A 22,491-nucleotide genomic window follows, 5' to 3' on the forward strand; every position below is an offset into this window, starting at 1 on the left:
GCCAGCCACTCTTCTCCTGAACTTTTCGACCTGTTCAGATGTGTTATGTCTGACATTACACATCTCAGATATCCAATATCATTGATCAACCACTTGAGTTTTGTTGCTTCATTTCATGACAACCCTTTGATCTGTCAGTGCTTTGTAGCACATTCCAGAGTATGTTGTTGTCATATGTATTACACAGAATGTACATCACAGAAACAGGCCATTTGGCCCAACAGGTCCATGCTAGTATTTATGCTCCACACGAGCATCCTCCCACCCTTCTTCATCTAACCCTATCAACATATCTTTCTATTTGTTTCTTTCTCATGTGTTTATCTAGCTTCCCCTTAAATGCATCTATGCCAGTCACCTCAACTACTCTTTATGGTAGTGAATCCTAGATGCACCCTCAGTGATGTGGGCACCTGCCATCTTCATTTAAATAAAGGGACCTCCTCCGGATCCTGTAAACTTTGATGAGATGAGTGGCAGATGTCCCAGCCAGGCACATCTCAACAGGCCACGATTTCCCCCCGATGAATTTTTAGGGTAAATTGTGAGCAACTGACACACATTGCAGTACAGTGCATTCTTGGAAGCTGTGGATGACTCCTCTTATCTTGCTTGATCTTACCAAGTCATGAAATGTCTTTGCGGCACTGCACTGCCATCTGTGCAGGGTGGGGGTGGGGGAGATGTTGCCCCCTCCCTCCGCTTCCCTTTCAGTCATAATTTGCACAGAACTGCTTGCCGCCCAGTCTTCTGGGAAGTGCATCGCCCTTTAAGTTGCTGCAGGGCTTTAAATTTAGCTTCCGCCATGCTGCACTTCTGCTTGCATTATGGCTGTGAGGGAGTTTCTGGACGGTAATTCCAATGATATCATCAGCACCTGAATGATTTATGATCATCAGTAGAACAGGTAGGTCAAATTTTAGATTTCCACCTATTATACAGCAGATGCACGATAGAACTTTGTGTTATATATGTAAGAGGGTAGTAATAGTGACATTCGCCAGGAATTTCCTTGGGTGTTCTCCTAATGGGCTGCTGTAACTGTCAATGGAAAATCGACGGAAACCTCAGATACACCACATAAACGGAGTTTCCACCAATCTTCCATCAAAGTCACAGTGGCCGATCAAGAGAACCTCTGAGGACATTCCCAGCGTATAAACACTGAAAGCATGTGTCATCAATATCAGGTATATTCACTGAAGGTAGGTTATCAATATCAGGTATAGTCACTGAAGGTAGGTTATCAATATCAGGCATAGTCACTGAAGGTAGGTTATCAATATCAGGCATAGTCACTGAAGGTAGGTTATCAATATCAGGTATAGTCACTGAAGGTATGTGTCATCAATATTACTTTTCGTAACTGAAGGTAGGTTAATCAATATCAGTTAGTAGCAGAGTACAAGAAAACATACTATACACTATATGCATAAAAAATGCAAACAAAGCACTGGGGTTCATTTCTAGAGGAACAGATTTGAAAAGCAGAGAAGTTCTGTTAAACTGGTATAGAATCTTGGTTAAACCGAGGTGAACACTTCTGGTCTCCATAATATAAAAAGATTATAGGGGCAATGGAGAAGGTGCAAGAAAGATTTACAAGGGATGATGTCAGAACTGAAAGGTTATAACTATCAGGAAAGGCTGAACAGGTTGGGGCTCTTTTCTCTAGGAAAGAGAAGGCTGAGGGTTGACTTAATCGAGGTCTTTAAAGTTATGAAGGGGTTTGATAGGGTAGATATAGAAAAGATATTTTCCACTTGTGAGGGAGTCTAAAACTAGAGGACACAAATATAAGATAGTCACCAATAAATCCAATAAGGAATTCAGGAGAAACTTCTTTACCCAGAGAGTTGTTAGAATTTGAAACTTGCTACCACATGGAATAGTTGAGGCAAGTAGCATAGATGCATTTAAGGGGAAACTGGATATATATGTACATGAGGGAGAAAGGAATAGAAGAATATGCTGATAGGTCAGATTAAGTAGGGTGGGACGAGGCTCGTGCAGAGCATAAACACCGGCATACACCAATTGGGTCGAATGGCCTGTTTCTATGCTGTAAATTTTATGTAATGTTTCTTCATAATATGCAACATTACTAAATTACAGGAATACTAAATGATTGAAAATGTGTGAAAGTGCTATCCAGAACTTATGGAGCTAATAAATGTTAATAATTAACAAATACCGTTTTGTTTTAAATGAAAGTTAATCTGTTGTTTTTCAAAATTATTAACATTTTGCATTTTTTGAAAAGGCTCTTCTTATGAAAGATGCGATTTTGAGACCGGTTTCTGTAAGTGGTCTCATGATCAGGAGTCACGGACTAGATGGACCAGGAGGAATAGTGAGAGTGGCATTGGGCCAACGAGTGACCACATGGGAAATCAGTCTGGTATGGAATTGTAAAGATTTGTCACTACCTCGTTTTTAACAGGCACCTAAAAATAGTTTAATTAGTAAACAATGTTACACAGATAGTTTTTTTAAAGGGCTAGGATGATGATAAGATTATGCCAGTTATTTGTGTAAGTGTCTGCGAGACTACAGAAAAACAAAATTATCACTTATTCCAAGGTTTCTGTTATTTTTTTAAAAAAACTATTGCACATTTAAGTTCCACTTACTGTGACATTATGCCTCAAATTCATTGCGATTTATTTGACCAATATCTTAAAATATGGCTTTTGCTGAAGTTTCCACTGAATTTGCAGCTCAATTTGGAAATTAGACCGTGGGAACAGTGCCCCGTAAATTGCTAGAGGGTGCTTTTGAGGTTTGTGGGGGAATTCTAAAATGGAGTTTCAGTTTGAAAGCTGACCACCAGTATGGAGTTCATCTGTTGAACTGAATGCTGGGAAAAGGCTTTTAGCTAATAAAAGTTCTCAGCTAGTTGAAACTATCATGTGACCATAACTTTTTCTAAGCTAAAAGCTATGCGCTAAGGCTCATGCTGATCATAATTGCCGGCACAGACCAGTTGGGATGAATGGCCTATTTCTGTGCTGTAGATTTTATGTAATTAAAGCCATGAAAGCTCTAGGTTAATAGCATATGAAGATCTGTGTTTTTACAACAGGCATCCCTTAATACTATGAGAAGCCATTATCTCTCACTCGAACCACTTAGGTAACAACTAATGGAACATAAAGATGTGAGTCTAAGGAGAAGGAGGTGTAGTGAAATGTGGTGCAGTGATCTTAGGAGAGTGACAGGAAGTGGGAGAAGCGAGTGTTGAGTAGTGAGGTTGCAGGTGGTGGAGGTGTGAGGAGAGAGTAAGAGAGCAGTATTCCTACCTTGACAACTCTGGTGGGTCATTACACCCATGTCCTGGGAGCTAAGCTCCTGATGTTGACCTCCTCAGTGACATCTTCCCACTGACAGCAGATGTGATGCCTGGAGGGCTTTCTGCCCTCTGTGGGGAACAGGATCTCCCTCCTCCTCCTCCTCCAAAGTAGCATCAGAGAACCTAGGGCCCAATCTGCAGGTCTTGCAACCGTTTCTCTGTTCACAAGTGTTCCTTCCTGCCTGCAGCCAGTGTGCACCTCCCCTTTAAGTGGTGCTGGCTGCCTTTAAGTGGCATCAGAGATGCCCGATTTCTGGCCCCCCAAACAGGCCTGCAGCCAATGAATAGCGTGGGTAGTGCTGGTTGCACACCTGAATAATTGTAATGAAGTCCCAGCACAAATTTAACATGATGCCTCAGTCCACGTGAATGGACGCCTGCAGGGCACGCCACAACCATTTTCCGGTGTGATCAAATTTCTAGGCGAAAGTCTGTCATGCTGGGGAAAAGTCATGGTCCAGCGACTCAGTGATGGCCACAGGACTCCATTTTGTCAGTTTTTGATTGGCGGTGCGGGGGGAAGAGGGGTTTGTGGGGGATGGATGAGACCGTCTACACCAGTGTCATCCTTACTGGTTTAGTTAATGAAAGAAGCCCTCCCTTTAAAATTAAGATATAACAATAGAGGGTTCTGCACCCCTCAGGTTGATCAGTGTTAGACAATTGGTAGTCAGTAGCAGTAACAGACTGCCTGTAGTAATCTTTTTCTAGAAAACAAGCTGTCTTTGTCTTTGTCTTTGTAGAAGTAGCAGTCTCTCCTCTAGTTCCCGTAGGCTCTCTTTGTTCTGTAAGAACCTTTAACTTGCAAATGCAGAAAGGAGCCTTTATAGTTACAGCACATTAGGACTGGGAGTAAAACATTGCGTTCACTTGTGAGGCTGCATCAGCCAATTGCAGGCAAAGGTAAGTATCACTTATGTTTATAAGTGCCCGAGGTCAGGGTGAAGCTAGCTCAGATGTTATCGCTCATACATAAGGTGGGCTCAGTCGGAACCAAAAATCCAAATAGAAACAGATAACCCTATTGCTGAAAGCGGGCTCATCGACTCAACAATCCAGAAGCTAACACCCATGTCCTAAGGAAGGAAGGAGTTTGACTCAACCACGGCACTCGTGAGAATAGGGCCATCTGAACTCTGAACTTTGTTAATCACACGTAGACGTGAGCTATTTAATGGACTGACTATTCAAAGGTGTCAACCCGTCAGCTATCACTTAAAGTAATCTCACCAAATTATAACCTCAGATTCTGGTCGCTGCTATAGTTAATGCTCAACATCTGTTCATGCTGATTTACCGTGGTTAAGTAACTCTGTCCATTAATGGCTTGCTGCTCAACTCTGATTACTCTTAAGTGTGTCTATTAAGTGTTAACTTTAACTTTAAGTTGTGATTTGTAACCAACAAATAGCATTTCGTTCATGACTTGTGGTCTGGCTTCTTTCTTGATGATTTGGCAAGAAAGAATTAATTTACTCACCCAGCAGCTTGAGGGTAATATAACCAGGGGGTTAGTACATTAAATTTATTTTGATCCAAACTGGGTTAAATGTAAGACAGTTCGTGAACCAAGTCAGGCATCACTCATCCCTAGACCTACGCTGGGAGGTAAAATCCCAGACAGTTCCCTAGTGAGGGACTAAAGGAGAGAATTAAGGATTTATCTGCTCCTTGGCATATATTTGTCAGGAAACCAAAGCCCAGCTTTCTTGCAACACTGAGGTGTGAAATTGTATTTAGAGAATTAAAATTGAAAGTAAATTGGTTACAGATAGGAATCTCAGCTTACTACAGCCAGGAGGTATTCTGCTCAGAAACTAATGGGAGCTTATGTCAGTGGAAGGGTTAAAACAGAAGTTCATTCAGTACTCTAAATCAAATTTATAAGAAAGAATTGACTGATTGGTGTGGATATTACTGAGAAAGATGTACTGTACAGAGCAGTTGCACGTACTTGGCCAGGCACCAAATGAAAGATCAAAGTCTGTGGTTGTGATTGATGGTGTGCTTTGTTTGCAGAGCTTGCTGATAACAGGTTTCTTCACTCCTGAAACTTTCATTTATGTGACACTGCCTAACTACTGAACTTACCTAATAATTCAAACAAGGCATGGGCATACAGGAAGCAGTAGAGCAATTACTTAAACTATTGGGAAAGCTAGAGAACTTCTTGTGGCAAGATGGCTCCATACTGCTGTTCCACTCCTGTGAAGCACCTTGGGATATTTTCCTACGTTAAAGGTGCTCTATAAATGCAACTTATTTATTGTTTTTGAAAGTATCTTACACAGAATTACATAGAATGTACAACACAGAAACAGGCCACTCGGCCCAACTGGTCCGTGCCAGTGTTTATGCTTTGCACGAACCTCTTCCCAACTCTCTTTATCTAACCCTATCAGCATAACCTTTTATTCCTTTCTCCCTCATGTGTTTATCTAACATCCCCTTAAATGCATCTATGTTAACAACATTCTTCCAATGGAATGGCTCAAATTATTTACACAGAATTCCAAGAGGAAGCACGTGTTGGAAGGTATAGATGAACAATGCAGCAAATCCTGACCCGGGCAAAAATTCCAAAGATCGAACAGAATCTATTTTTGATTTTGCGTCTTTAATGGCAGGTCCCTTTAAAAATGGTACAGTGTGTGGTCAGAGGGATATTATCTTGACTTTTATCTCTCTTCTGTATGTGCAATGTCATCAGAGAAGTCTCCACTGATGTTTATGCACTTGTCTGTTTCATGGGCTGATTTTGGCAACTGGAATACTTAGCAGTGAATAGCTGACTGCTTTGAAAATAAAACATAATGGGAGTGAAATTGGTCTTAGGTGGAAGTGCAAAATGGCCAATAGTGGATCAGCCACTCATTTGACACTCTGTCTGATTTTCTTTTCCATTGAAGATCATAGAATAGAGAATCAGGTGGAGTGTAAACCAGCCGGCTGACGCACAATCGCCCAGGACGAATTTCACCCCAACCATTTTCACTGCTGATCTACTGACTGTGTCTGCCATCCATCCATCAAACCCGTTAATGTAGTGAGGGGAATTGCTCTACATTCCTGAGTGGATTAGCAAGGATGTTTCTCAGTTTTCTAGTGCTTTAGTGTGGCATCGCATCTCTGCATTACACTTGTTTTTGCATGCAGCCGATGAAGGTTGAAGATGGCTCTGCCTGTGTGATATCTAATACATATTCCCTTGTCACAGTTATTGAATGCCTCTAGCAGTACCACTGAACAGGGTTGAGGCAAGAATACAACCTTGTTTAACACCATCAGTGACTACAAATGATGATGACACGCGATCTTGGTCAATTACTCGGGCCAAGTTGCTAACTGACCAAGCAGAAATCTTGGAATGCTGGGCCAGCCATTTTAACCAAGTTCTCAACTGTCCCTCTGTGGAGCTTGCTGGCATGTTAAACGGCATACTACAACTACCTGTGCAGTTTGCCATCCCACCTGACTTAGCTAAGATCTAATTTGCACTCGATCAAATGTCATGTGGAAAAGCAGCAAGAATGGACGGTATCCTTGGAGAGATCTACAAGCACAGGGGCCACAAGCTTAAGAAGAGACTCCTCGCCCTCAACAATAAAATCTGGGAACATGAAACTGTGCCGCAAGATTTCAAAGACGCCAACATTGTGCATCTCTACAAGTGCAAAGGTGATCGCTCATGCTGCAATAGTCACTATGGAATTTTGCTTCTATCGGTTGCAGGTCTGATACTCGCCCGCAACACGCTCTGCCAAATAAACAAACAAGTCGTGGAAAAAATTCTCCCAAAAAGCCAATGCGGCATTTGGGTGGTCGTAAAACATTCAACATGATTGTCTCAGCCCGCCAAATCCGGGAAAAGTGTAGGGAAAAGGACCAGAATCTCTGCGTTTTTTGTTGACCTGACAAAGGCATTTGATTCCATGAATCGTGATGCACTATGGGAGATTCTTCTAAAGTTCGGATGCCCTGGTAGATTTGTTACATTGTTTGACAATTGCACGTTGGTACGATGGCCCAAGTAATAGATTATAAATGCTTAATACAGTCATATCTAATTCCTGTCTCCACTACTTTAAGAAAGATGATAATTTTTTTTAATGCAATAGTGCTTCCACAAAAATAGTGTAAAGAGGAATTTAAGCATTAACTACTGACTCGATAACAATGCCCATTTAATTTTCCGGCTTTAGTTTTTTTCCCCTCCTTATTGATATTTAACACATATTTCAGCAAGTCATTGTACATATCTATGCTTTGTGTAGTCAGTATATAATATAATTGGTGTTACATTAGATACACAGTTACTTTTGTTTTGCTGACTTGGCAGGGAGCAGTGCATACTTATGGATTGAGGCAATTTGGTTGATCACAACTCCTGGCATTCAGTTGGATTGGACAGCATAACAGTCCTGCCTACATTGATTCGAAGTCAAAAATAGAAAATGCTAGAAACACCCAGCATGTCGGGCGGTATCTGTGGAGAGAACAGACACGTTAATGTTTTGAGTGTGTAAACTCTTCATCAGAACTGGAAAGTACCACAAATGAACAGCATTTAAAAATGAACACAACAAGGGGAGGGAGGAAATTAAAAAACAACAACATATACAGGGAAAGAAATAGGATGTACTCTGTAGAGTGCTTAAGTAGAAAACAGAAGATGGTTAAATGGCAGAAGTGATGTAAGTAGGAGACCGTAGGAGGCATAATGAGAGAAATAGTCATATACAAGACATAGAGAGTGTGTGAATAGCCAAAACGAAGGGGAATAGGCAGGTGAAAGGGAAGCCCAGGTATCTAGTAGAATAATAGGGCAGTGTCCTAGGCCCAACCATCTTCAGCTGCTTCATCAATGACCTTCCCTCCATCATAAGGTCAGAAATGGGGATGTTCGCTGATGATTGCACAGTATTCAGTTCCATTCGCAACCCCTCAAATAATGAAGCAGTCTGTGCCCGCATGCAGCAAGACCTGGACAACATCCAGGCTTGGGCTGATAAATGGCAAGTAACATTCGCGCCAGACAAGTGCCAGGCAATGACCATCTGCAACAAGAGAGAGTCTAACCACCTCCCCATGACATTCAACGGCATTACCATCACCGAATCCCCCACCATCAACATCCTGGGGGTCACCATTGACCAGAAACTTAACTGGACCAGCCATATAAATACTGTGGCTACAAGAGCAGGTCAGAGGTTGGGTATTCTGCGGGAGTGACTCATCTTCTGACTCAGCAAAGCCTTCCCACCATCGACAAGGCACAAGTCAGGTGTGTGATGGAATACTCTTCACTTGCCTGGATGAGTGCAGCTCCAACAACACTCAAGAAACTCGACACCATCCAGGACAAAGCAGCCCGCTTGATGGCACCCCATCTACCACCCTAAACATTCACTCCCTTCACCACCGGCGCACTGAGGCTGCAGTGTGGACCATCCACAGGATGCACTGCAGCAACTCGCCAAGGCTTCTTCGACAGCACCTCCCAAACCCGTGACCTCTACCACCTAGAAGGACAAGAGCAGCAGGCACATGGGAACAACACCACCTGCACGTTCCCCTTCAAGTCACACACCATCCTGACTTGGAAATATATCGCCGTTCCTTCATCGTCGCTGGGTCAAAATCCTGGAACTCCCTACCTAAGAGCTCTGTGGGAGAACCTTCACCACACAGACTGCAGCGGTTTAAGAAGGTGGCTCACCACCACCTTCTCAAGGGCAATTAGGGATGGGCAATAAATGCTGGCCATGCCAGCGGTGCCCACATCCCATGAACGAATGAAAAAAAAGGGTGCAGAGGGAAAGGAGGTTGGATGTGTAGTATAATAATACAATGTTTACTTTAGAATTTAGTTAAAACACTCTGATGCAGTTAAATAACAATAAATCATGGACAGTGCACACAGTCTTGCAAGATTGAGGATAAGCTAAATGATGATTGGACTCGACCTTTGAACATCCTGTTTGGACTTAGCAAGAACGTATACTTACATGTCTCTTGCTTTTGCCTCATCGGTTATTTGTGCATCTTGTCTTCAACTTGCCATGCCAGTTCCAAGAATGGTGAAAGATGTGAAAAAGATTAAATATTTGCAGCAACTGCTAAATTCTGACCAAAGCATGATTTGGGTCAGACATGATCTTCAGCAATAAGGCAATTCAGCAATTAGAAAACAAAATTGCAGCTTAGGTAAAGATTTGACTGCTGGCTGATTTCACGAATGAACGGTGGCAAAAACAGATATCATTCTATAACCCTGTTGTCACCATGGAGACACATTGAAAAGTGATGTAATAAAAAATGTAATCCAAACTTATCAACTGTTTCCATGCAGGAAACTGCGCACAGTTATTAGTTTTCATGAGATGGGAAAATCTGGGAAAGAATAAGATGAGAAGCGAATACAACAAGCAGGGGAGTGCTGTAAGTGATCGTGTCATCAGAAATACACAAATGTGAATTTTCCCCAGAAATCCCTGGGAGGTGGGGGTTGAGGATTTTTACAAAATGCAGACACCAGACCTTGATTTATTTTGTTGCTATTGCCAAATGTTTACAATTTGTGCTGAAAAATCACCTGTCTGTACAGGTCAATTAGAAATGAGGATGGACGGCCCACATGCTGGCAGGCTAGAAAAAAGCAGCAGGTTAACCATCAAGTTTGCCTGTCTGTCCACTCCATTACAATTGCAGTTGGCTCTACTTATAAGAAACACACTTATGGCAGGCAATTCAAGCATCTATATTAGACAAATACTGAAAATCATAAAACAATGCCAGTTGTGCTAATGTTATATCCTCATTTAAATCCATTGTCAAAATCAGTTTAAACAGACAGAACTTCTGATCATTGCTGCTCCTCGTTAATTCCAAATAGAACCAGGGACACAGATTTTTAATCTTTCCACCAATATAGAACCTACCTTATGTGTGCTCGTCATTATCATTGGTCATTATCACATTGCTGTTTGTGGGACCTTGCTGTGTGCAAATTGGCTGCCGCGTTTCGTACATTACAACAGTGACCACACTTCTAAAGTAGTTTGTTGATGTAAAGCACCTTGGGACGACCTGAGGTTATGAAAGGCGCTATATAAATGCAAGCCTTTCTTTCTTTATACATTATAGAGAATCTCACTATATCAATGTCAAGCGGAGATGGCTGGGCATTCATTTGTTCGAGATGGTCATTACCTGGTATTCATACATACATTTTTGATCTGTGCCCTCTTTTGATTAGTAAATTACATATTTTTGAGGTCAATTAAAAAGAATTAGGCTAGATTACTGTTGTGGTATAAACAGTTAATGCTGTGTCCCAGGGAGAGGAGACAGAGATATAAGATAGACACAGTTGGAAAAACAGACGGGAGAGGAAGAGAGTCTATGAGGGGAATGCGAGGGGCCAATTAAGGAGAGGAAGGGAAAGGAATCCTACTGAGGGTGGGGGGGGGGTGGTGGAGGAAAGAGAGTGAAGGAGAGAAACCGTTGTAGCCATCCCCTTGAGGAGGGACAGAAAGAGACATAGAGATAAATCCTATTAGGGAAGATATAGAAAGAGACAGAGGGAGAGAGAGAATCTCTGTTCAGTAAAGTGGGGAGGGGCAAGGAAAGAGAGGGAGAGACGCCATGCCATGGGGCTGGATGGAAAGACAGTCTGTTGAGCAGGCAATACTTTGTAGGAGGAGAGGCAGCGAGACCCAATTGAATTAAGAAAAAAATGATAGAGAGGAACCCTATTCTTGGCTGAGACGCAATTCTGGCTCACCTGGGAGTGAGAGGAATGGTTGCTGTCAGGACTTAGCAGTCCCATTTTGTAAAACAGCATATTCTCCAAATTACTGTAAGCAGCTCAGCGGGAGAACTACCAATATTATAAAATATTTCTTGGGTAATGAATAAACTATTTTTATTTTTCCACAGCTTATTATCTATCTGTATTACCCGAAGATGATCCAAAGGGTTTTGCAACTCTACGAAGTGTTATTTTCCTTCCAGCAAAAGATAGTTGCCAGGTAGTTTTTATATTTTTTTCTTTTTGAAGAAAATTAGAGGAAAATAGCAAAAAAAGTAAATTATTCAAGTGATGACATGCACTGGATTTTGTTTTCCTTCAAAATTAGTGGAAAATTAAATTAATTTTGCTTTCTTCTCGATAGATGAGGTTTTATTATCATTTTGGTCGAGTGAGTGGGATGCTTAATGTCGGATTGCACCAGCAGGACAATGGACCTTTAATTGAAATTTGGAAGCAGACAGTTGCACAGGAAAATCTATGGAACAGACAAGTTATCACAATCAACAGCATAAACAAATTTCAGGTATGTGTCTCCACTGGCATTTAAAAAAACTTCTCTGATACAGGAGGCTGAGGGGGTCATGTCTGGGGTCGGAGATCGGGGAGAGGCAGGATCTGGGCCCTTTCCACAATAGCGGGTAAATGCCGGAATTTCTGGATTGATGGGGCAGGCGGGTTCCAGAGATGTGTCTGTCATGATGCTTGTGCCCATCTACCCCATGCAGATTGGATGTCTCCCCGCTGACCCCGCAAACTCATGTCCTGGAGAACTTTAGGTCCAGGGATAGGTGAGACCTTGGAATTATTTAGACACGAGGATGAGAATTATAAATTTGAATTTTTGGATGATCAGGAGCCTATGTAGGTTAATGAGGATATGGGCAATGGGAGAGTAGGACTTGGTATGGGATAGGATATGGGCAACAGAGTTTTGGATAACCTCTAGTTTATAGAGGGTGGAGGATGGGGACTGTCCAGGAGAAGCTTGGAATAGTCGAGTCTGGAGGTGATGAAGGCATGGATGAGGGTATCAGCAGCAGATGGGCTAAGGTAGGGTGGAAATGGGTGATATTATGGAGGTGGAAGTAGGTGGTCTTTGCAATGGAGGGGATATGGGGTCAGAAGCTCGGCTCAGGATTGAGTAAGACACTGAAGTTGCAAACAGTCTAGTTCAGTCTAAGACAATGGGTGGGGCTGGAGGATGGAATCAATGGTAAGGGTATGGAGTTTTGGCAGTGGCCAAAGACAATGGCTTTGGTTTTTTTCTGATATTTAGCTGGAAGTAATTGTGACTAATCCAAGACTAGGTGTTGGACAAGCATTCTGACAGCACATAGGAATGAGGAGTAGGCCATTCAGCTCCATTGATCCTGTTCCACCATTCTATTGATCATGGCTGATCTGTTTCTCAACTCCATTTATCTGCCTTTGATCCATATCCCTTGGTACCCTTACCTGACAAAAATCTATCGATCTCAGTCTTGAAAGCTCTAGTTGTCCCAACATCCACAGCCTTTTTTGGGGACAGAGTTCCACAACCCTATCTGTGGAAAAAAATTGCTCCCTGATTTCACTCCTAAATGGCCTAGCTCTAAATTGTAATATTATGCCCTCTTGTTCTGGAGTCCCCCACCAGAGGAAACAGTTTCTCTGTATCCACCCTATCAGATCCATTTATTATTTTAAACACCTCGATCAGATCACCCTTCAACCTTCCAAAATCAAGGGGGATCGATATTGACTTTTGGGTGACTGATGACGGGGAGTGTTGGCCGGCCTCTCACTCTGGTGGGGAAGGAGGCCTTGCGATTTTAAGGCGTCGGCCTCATTTAAATTTGGCAGGCGAGTTGCGGGGTGTGAAACAGGCATTCTGATATAGCTCGCCGAATTGATGCTTCAAGATCGGGCCAGGGCAGTCATCAGGAAGGTAAGTTGCAGGCGAGGGGGTGGTGGGGGAGGTGGTATATGGCTAAATTATGTACTACTACACCCTGTCGGGTTACTACTGTAATGGGTGCCTGACTGATCTAAGTATCTGAAATGTTGCTTCAGTACCCCAATATCTGCTGAATCAATTAATATGCTCTAAACATAATTTCTAAGAAAAGAATTTTTAAAAAAACATTCAGGCATGTGATTGGATCCTTTTCTCATGGCTGGCAATTTTTTTGAGAGACGGTGAAATAAATCCTTAAACGTTTTCTGGATGAATTACTTTTTAGTGAATGTGAAATTTGAGCCAATCAACATATTTTGAACCCTATGGACACATTGGACACTTTCCCAAACCCTACTGAGCATGTCACCCGACCAGATGCTAAACTTTTAACTTTGCATGGCTAGAGAGATATTAAGAATGGTAGAAAGCAGCTTTTAAGTGTGCATATTCCCTATAAAATAAACAGCTAATGGTGAGCTATAACTGGAATTTAATCTCAGGATTGTAATGACATAATCTGCTTGAGCTTCACTTGCCTGGGTTTTGATCTTATTTGACGTTTCGTTAAATTACAGGCCTGCAAGTCACTGCAGATATCATTTATCCTGCGTTTATTTAATACAATAATATTCTCCGTGACTCTCACTATGTCATGCTGGAGGCCTAAGACAGAAATGGTGAGGCTTCGCTGCCAGCACGGGGCGTAGAGTCGGGACCATGGTGTTGCAGCCTAATTTCTGATCCGCGCTCACATCTAGTGAAGCTCCATAACGTCAGCAGAACCCAACCATCTCTGCATTATAGCATCAGCATGTTGATTTCCTCCAGTCGCTATGGGTATTTGACATTGTAAACAAATGTGAGGAGACTTTCTGGTGAAATTATTAAAATTCAAAAGAACCCATTTTTGATTTTGCTAGCGATATCAACCAAAGGAAATCTTTTAGTCACTGGAGGAAATTATCCCTGCACTTTTTTGGATCTTTTGTGTATATCACAAATACTACTAAACAAAACTAATACAGCTGATAATACGTTGGCAGCTGCCCCAGAAAACTGGGCACAGAAATCTGAAGACTGAAGCACACCCATGGGGCCTATTGTGCTCCAATGCTTGCAATGAATGCAAAGGGGGCTGGGAACCTGTGCATAAGCTGTGCACTGGGCTTATTAGGCTCCCGCGTTCTGTGTTAATTAGGTGCCTGCCCCACATTGTGCTTGGAATGGACACTGATGGGAGGCCGCTATTAAATTTTTTAAAAACTTCACACCTCTACCTTATGCCCCCCCACCCCCACCTGCCCCTTGCCCCTATTAGTGCTGCCTGCATGGCCTACAATCACTCCTATACCTGCCCACAATGGGCAACCTGCAGCCCTCACTGGTTGCTAACACCCGATAATATGGCCTTGGTGTTCTTAGCGAGTCATGAGAGGGGCACCAGTAAATAATGATTCTTGGCTGACCTTGCATTATCCAATGATTTGAACCCAAGTGTGCATTAGTGGCTCCAACATGGAGGGAAGACTTTCACTGTTCACTATTCATAGCAAAATCGTAAATGTGTTCTTCATACACTTTTATGATTTCATTATAAATAACAAACAACAGAAATCTTCCTCACAATATCTCTTTACATCAAGCACTTCTTAACAAAAAATGTGAACAATTGTATTGCATATATTCATTGAAGCAAATGGGAGTCAGTGAGTTCCAGTTACAGAGATTTTAGGGTTCAGATAGCATAAGATGTTAAACTCATGGGTCATGATTCCAGTAGAAACCCTTGATTGGTCAATTGATTTGTAACTTGTTCATAACCTGTTGCTTTAGGAATTGTAATTCAATTGCAGAATCAGCAGAGATTAATTGTTAAAAAAATTATATTTGAAAGGTACGCATCCATTCAAACTTGTAAAACTCACATCAAACATTCCATGCAACCATTTCCGAGTTCTTTTTACCAGACTCATCTAGTCTCTGGTTTTTGATTTGAAATGAAAATGTTAAACAAAAGTTCTCATGTTAATTACAATTTTATGAACTGGCTTATGGCCAGAGACTCCGTAATTTCCACCCTTACTTCCCTCAGTAACCGAGGATGCATCCCATCTGGACCGGGTGACTTTTCTACTCTGAGTCCTGCCAATCTATTAGGTACCTCCTCTTTATCTATTTTTATCCTGTCCAATATCGCTACCTCCTCCTTTACTGCTACAATGGCAGCATCCTCTTCTCTAGTGAAGACAGATGCAAGGTATTCATTTAGTGCCTCGGCCATGCCCTCTGCCTCCACAAGATCATCTTTTTTGTCCCTAACCAGTCCCACGCTTCCTTTGACTTCCCTTTTACGATTTATATGCTTGTAAAAGACTTTTGGGTTCCTTTTTATGTTAGCCACTAATCTATTCTCATATTCTTGCTGTACCCCTTTTATACCCTTTCTAAGATCTCCTCTGTACTTTCTCTATTCAGCCTGGTTCTCTACTGTATTACATATTCGTCATAAGCCTCTTTTTTCTGTTTCATTTTAATCTCTGTATCTTTAGTCATCCAGGGAGCTCTAGCTTTGGATGCTCTTCCTTTCCCCCTCATAGGGATGTGTCTACTTTGTACCCGAACCGACTCCTTCTTGAAGGCCTCCCATTGTTCAATTACTGTTTTGCTTACCAATTTTTGATTCCAATCCACCTGGGCAAACTCACTGAAATTTGCCTTCCTCCACTTAACCATTTTCTCAGTTGATTGTTTCTTGTCTTTTCCATAATTATTCTAAACCAAATGATATTATGATCACTGCTCCACTTCATTCCCCAGAACTAGATCCAGCACTGTTTTCTTCCTGATTGGGCTGGAAACACACTGTTCCAGAAATTTCTCTTGAACATATTTCAGGAATTCCTCCCCCTCTATGACTATGACTATCCAGCATAATACATCGACACCCATTTTTCCTGATCAGAAAGTCTATGTGCACAGCTGTATGAATTCCCAAAAGTTATTCAACCTGAATACAGTTTAATATTTGTTCCATGGCTTTTGAAAATTTTGATACAGTTTTACAAAGCTGTTCTTTGATTATGTATTTTTTTTTTGCATTTGCAGTGTCTTTGATTTTGCAGATTGTATAAGTTTCTAACTTTATATTTGCTATGTAAATTCACAGGTTATACTTCAGGGCAGCATTTTTGCCAATAGTCAGCCGAGCGAAGTGCTTGCTATTGATGACATTTCCTTCAGTGATGGCTGTCTCCGAACAGCAGGTAAGATCATAATCATATTTACTATCATTTAAATGATGTTTGAAGTTTAGAATCCAAAGCTGTTGCTAGTTTTTTTTCCAATTCTAACATTTATAGTATAGTTACTATTTATAAAGTGAGGTACAAATATATTAAACTTGTGTCTTGGAGAAAAACATTAAGATCATGGTGCCAATGATATATGCAAATTAAAGGGTAAATTTACTGACCCTGCGCTCCCAATGGGGAGCTCTATTTAAATAGAACACAGGTCAGAGAATCGAAGTTAATGTTGTAGCCCATCCCCGATGTAATAAAAAAAAAATTTCAAAAAATATACTTTATTCATAAAATTTGCAGCAAAACATACAATACAGTTGTCATATCACATTCCAAACATACACAATATAGATTATACAATTTGCAGGTTACATCAAGTACAGTTCAACGAACACATTGTACATAATTACAGTTCATGACACTATGGGGTGTCTCATTGCATTATACTCAATACAGATTATTGATTACATATTCATTACAGGTACATTACAGCAATTTGAATTTTACATTCTGCCCAGGGGGGTTTCCCTGATTGCAGCTCCTTGGTATACAATGACGGGAAGGCTCTAAATGTTTTTTTTCAAAAAATATACTTTATTCATAAAATTTGCAGCAATACATACAATAAAGTGGTCATATAGAATCATAGAAGTTTACAACATGGAAATAGGCCCTTCAGCCCAACATGTCCATGTCACCAATTTTATACCACTAAGCTAGTCCCAATTGCCTGCACTTGGCCCATATCCCTCTATACCCATCTTACCCATGTAACTGTCCAAAGGCTTTTTAAAAGACAAAATTGTACATGCCTCTACTACTGCCTCTGGCAGCTCGTTCCAGACACTCACCACCCTTTGAGTGAAAAAATTGCCCCTCTGGACCCTTTTGTATCTCTCCCCTCTCACCTTAAATCTATGCCCCGTCGTTATAGACTCCCCTACCTTTGGGAAAAGATTTTGACGATCGACCTTATCTATGCCCCTCATTATTTTATAGACTTCTATAAGATCACCCCTAAACCTCCTACTCTCCAGGGAAAAAAGTCTCAGCCTATCCAACCTCTCCCTATAAGTCAAACCATCAAGTCCCGGTAGCATCCTAGTAAATCTTTTCTGCACTCTTTCTAGTTTAATAATATCCTTTCTATAATAGGGTGACCAGAACTGTACACAGTATTCCAAGTGTGGCCTCACCAATGCCCTGTACAACTTCAACAAGACATCCCAACTCCTGCATTCAATGTTCTGACCAATGAAACCAAGCATGCCGAATGCCTTCTTCACCACCCTATCCACCTGTGACTCCACTTTCAAGGAGCTATGAACCTGTACTCCTAGATCTCTTTGTTCTATAACTCTCCCCAACGCCCTACCATTAACGGAGTAGGTCCTGGCCCGATTCGATCTACCAAAATGCATCACCTCACATTTATTTAAATTAAACTCCATCTGCCATTCATCGGCCCACTGGCCCAATTTATCAAGATCCCGTTGCAATCCTAGATAACCTTCTTCACTGTCCACAATGCCACCAATCTTGGTGTCATCTGCAAACTTACTAACCATGCCTCCTAAATTCTCATCCAAATCATTAATATAAATAACAAATAACAGCGGACCCAGCACCGATCCCTGAGGCACACCGCTGGTCACAGGCCTCCAGTTTGAAAAACAACCCTCTACAACCGCCCTCTGTCTTCTGCCGTCAATCCAATTTTGTATCCAATTGGCTACCTCACCTTGGATCCCGTGAGATTTAACCTTATATCACATTCCAAACATACACAATACAGATTATACAATTTGCAGGTTACATCAAGTACAGTTCAATGAACACATTGTACATAATTACAGTTCATGACACTCTAGGGTGCCTCATTGCATCACAATCAATACAGATGATTTATTACAGGCTCTAAATGGTTGCCTTGGATAGCCCAATGGTGAAGGATAGAATACTGGAGCCTGTTCTTCTGTTGCCTCCAACCTTTATTCACAGAGATCCACATTACACACACTATACCCTAGATAAGCTCTCACATAAATGGATACAAGAGAGTACCCAATTGATATGACCACCTGAATACAATTAACACTAATTGATATAAATCATATGGATATAATTAACAGCCGATCCGTGCTCACTGCAAGTGTGGTCCTACTAGGAGGGCAGGATTGATGAATATATCCATAAATGTGAATGGGATTTGCATTATTCTGCATGGAATGCCTTGCTTACCATCTGCTCAGGAACTTGCTTTTACTTTTGCTTCCAACACAATTACTGCTCCGATGGTAATGATCAGCTATGGCCTGAAACCTGGCACCGCCTCCTTGCAGGCATGCTGCAATGCTGACTTAACGGCTGGTGCTGTGGAGTGGCACAGCAACTTGTGCAGCATCATCTCCACTTCAGCAGCCATCAAACAGAGGGTCAGTTACTGGTCTGCTCTGTCGCTTGCCTGCAGACACATGCCTGCATCTTAGGTTTCCTTTTGCCTATTACTTTTTAGTCCTCTCTACTTTCAACCTTGGCAAAGGCTGAAAATGGATTGAGATGTTTCAGGCTTTCAGGGTTTTCATCACTCCATTATGATCTTCCCCTTTAATTGCCTCTATTCCTTTAAATTTCTCTTAAACATAATATTCCATTCCCACCACTAGTGTGCTCCTGCATTCATCCAAATCTGGACCTGGATCTATGCTTAATTATGATAATAATGACTTTGGATAATTGGTGCCAATAACACACTTGTATTTGAGTCTGTCCAATGTTAATTGTAGCATGTGATCTATATCAATTAGTGTTAATTGTATTCAGGTGGTGTATGTCAATTGGGGACTCTCTTGTATCCTTTTTATCAGAGAGCTTATCTGGATTGTGGTGTGTCTGTAAGTGGGGGGGGTCTTTGTGAATAAAGGCTTGGAAGCAAGTGAAGACCAGGCTCACTTCTATTCTTCACCACTTGGCTATCCAATTTATAACATCCAAAACCCATTTCTAACCATTCAGGTGTAAACTGCACTCATATCAGATAGTCTTGATTAATGTGTGTGTCTTCAACTCATCTCCTTTTTGCTGCCTTGTGGAAAGTACCCAAAATTGGCCAGTGATTTCTCGAAGCCAATTTTCGGGTGGCAGAGCGGGTGCATTGGGGGCAGGGGGGCTCGTAAAATAGGGGAATCCTGGAGTGGGTCCAGAGCCCGGCTCCAACCCGCCCACTTCCGGGTTCCCCAATGAAGCGTTAGGGTTGCCACGCAGCTCCCACAGGCAGGACTCCCACCTGCAATTAAAGCTGGCGGGATGATAATTCACATACTTATTTAGATAGTTGAAGTCCTTGACAGACCTCATTGACAGGAGATATTGGCAGGGGTGCAATTTTCAAGTATCCTCAGCATGTTTCCCGTGCTGTGGGAAACACTCCCTGTTGGAGCAGATGTGTTTCAGTCAGCAGCCAATGGGAGATGCAAAGGATTCTTTGACAGGTGGGAAGAAAACGTCATTTTTTGCAGCAGGGCACTCTGTCACTTCAGACAAAGTTTTGGCTACAACACCTTTGTCTTTCCACTCAAAATGATTAATTTATACCCTAAACTCTGCTGTGCAAACACATTTACCTACTTTGTGGACCCCCTCAAACTCACACCATCAGGATTGGGGGGGGGGCACCATAGATGAATTCATCACTTCATCCGAGGATGAGCAACATCACCAGCCTCGCCAGGCACGCCGTCCACATCCGCCGCGTGGAGCTCCACAACACAGTGCTGTGCCACACGCACCTGCGCAACAGCAGGGAGGGCAACAACAGAGAGAGCGCTTCAGGTGCCTTGATCGTTCTGGGGAAGTGCTTCAATACGCGCCAGACAGAGTGGGATGCATTATAGTCGTCTGTTGTGCCCTGCACAACAGAGAAGGGGTGCTGCTGGAGGAGGCCCCATCCACATCTGCCACCCATATTGAGGAGGAGGAGGGGGCCGAGGAGGAGGAACAACCTATGGGCAGAACAGCGGCTCACCTGGCGGCTCGTGAGGCCAGGGAGTCACTGATATGTGAATGGTTCGCCTAACATCAGACAATATGAAGAGTCCAGTCCTCAACACCTGGACAGAGGAGCGGCCACACCAGCATCCTCCGCCGCCCCCTGCACAAAATAGTCGTGCAACTACATCTACACCCACTGTAGAGTGACCCACTCTACAGTGGCATCAAGTGTGGGTGTTCATGGTGAACGTCATGAAAGGGACTTATTGCACAAGCCAGTCAAGAATGGGCAAGACGTGGCAGTAGTGGTGATAATAATATTTATTGTGAGTGGAAAAAAAATCAAATATAAATAAAAATCATGACAAACCATTAAACACCCATGTGTATCCCTTTGTGCTCACAAAACCTTTGCCTTACGCTGCCGGCTACTCCTACGTCGTGCTTTCCATGTGGCTGCAGCAGAGGTAGTGGCAGGTTGCTCTTGTTCATGCCCTGACCGATTAGATGCTTTGGGCCGACACCCTCTGGGTTTCGGTGCCCGTGAGGGCCCCTCCAAAGACTGCTCCACTTGCGCCTGTGCAGGGGCAGACTCGACCACCTGGAGGGGAGGCAGCATTGTGGGTACTGGTTGAGAGGGGGGCAACGGGTGAGACGTGGAAGCGCTTTGAGTGGCGTCCCCACTTTCATGTCCCCTTTCACCATCATCCCTCCCCTGGGCCAGGCCCACATCACTCCTACCACTCTGCTGGATGACAGTTTGGAGGACATGTGTGAAGCCTTATAAGGCCAGTGCTAGTGTATCTGCCTCCCCTTTTAAGGCGGCAGAAAATTGCTCACCCTGAGTCCGAACAGCCGTTGTCAGGGCACCAATGGCCTCATCATTGAGCCGCGCTTGAAGCTCGATGGAGGCTAGCCTTCCCTCCATCGCAGACATTCCCGCACTTACCCGCGACACTATCTCAGAGATGCCCTCACGTCCCTGTGACAGTATTCCACTCATGCAGGAGTTGGACTCCTCCATCCTCTGCGTGATTGTGGAGAGTGCGCGTTGCACCTGTACCAGCACCTCGCAAATGTGCTGCTGCCCCTCGATCATTTTCCTTTTCATGGATGGCCCCCAGGGTTCAGCATCTGCGTCCAGCTGAGCAGAGCCTGGAGAGGAGTGCTCTCACCGACGCGGACTCTCCACAGCTGCCCCTGCCACCAGTGTCTGCTTGTGCTCACGTGCAACCCCAACTAAGTGACGACGGAGACCCACCGAGGTGTGGAGGTGTGTGTATCTGCACTGGTGGATGGCTCGCTCAGAAGTGATGGTGCCCCCTCAGAGGCCGGCAGGTCCTCTGAGGAATCACCCTCCCCCGTCACGGCAGTCGCTGAAGGCCCTGTAAGAGAACAGAAGGCAATATTATGCATGATATCAGAAGTTTGAGGTGCTGAAGATGACAAGGCATGTTGACATCATTTGCTATTGTGAGTGCTGAATGTTAAAGTTCTGTCACCAGCCATTTGTCGGGTGGCAGTCTCGGCGTCCCTGACGGACAGGCACTCGAGGGTGCGGCTCAATTCAAGAGCCTCCTGCTCTGCGTCCGTGAGGACGACCTGATGTTGCGGACCCCCCTCCAGTCTTCGCCCTCTCACGTGCATTCTGGGCTCTCTCCTCCTATAAGGGGAGAAAGTAGAGAGGCGTGAGTGAGGGATGGTGACGTGGCCAACCGCTGAATGCATTGGTTTGGGTGAGGCTGATCGTGAAAGAGATGCACAGAGGGTGAGTATGAGACTGTGCCATGACATTGTATGAGGATTGGGTTGAGTGGTAGTGGTGGGATGAGTACGGGGGAGGTGAGTAAGTGCAGGTAAGTTGAGGATGAGCTTTGAGTGGGTGTGAGGAGTGGTGTGATAGAGTAGTGTTGGCAGTGCAGAAGGAGTTGTGGGGTGGGGGCGGTGATGTGGAAGACGGAGTGTAGGAGAATGAGTAAGTGTACTCACTTTGGCTGACCTACTTAGGTCATTGAAGCGCTTCCTGCATTGGATCCAGGTGCGGGATACATTGCTGCTGCTGCTGACCTCCTCTGCCACCTCGAGCCACGCC

At 43.2% G+C, this 22,491-nt stretch overlaps 1 protein-coding gene across 1 annotated transcript in view; it reads left to right on the forward strand.

Annotated features, from left to right (window-relative positions):
* Nucleotides 1–22,491, forward strand: part of malrd1 (MAM and LDL receptor class A domain containing 1) — a 397,527-nt gene that overhangs the window by 12,681 nt on the left and 362,355 nt on the right. The window contains exons 2-5 of the mRNA XM_068007090.1: nucleotides 2,264–2,401; nucleotides 11,294–11,385; nucleotides 11,530–11,691; nucleotides 16,274–16,370. Coding sequence (XP_067863191.1) covers nucleotides 2,264–2,401; nucleotides 11,294–11,385; nucleotides 11,530–11,691; nucleotides 16,274–16,370 — 489 coding nt within the window. The remainder of the gene's footprint in view (nucleotides 1–2,263; nucleotides 2,402–11,293; nucleotides 11,386–11,529; nucleotides 11,692–16,273; nucleotides 16,371–22,491) is intronic.

This window comes from Heptranchias perlo, chromosome 2 (assembly GCF_035084215.1).
Source record: "Heptranchias perlo isolate sHepPer1 chromosome 2, sHepPer1.hap1, whole genome shotgun sequence".
Lineage (NCBI taxonomy): Eukaryota > Metazoa > Chordata > Chondrichthyes > Hexanchiformes > Hexanchidae > Heptranchias > Heptranchias perlo.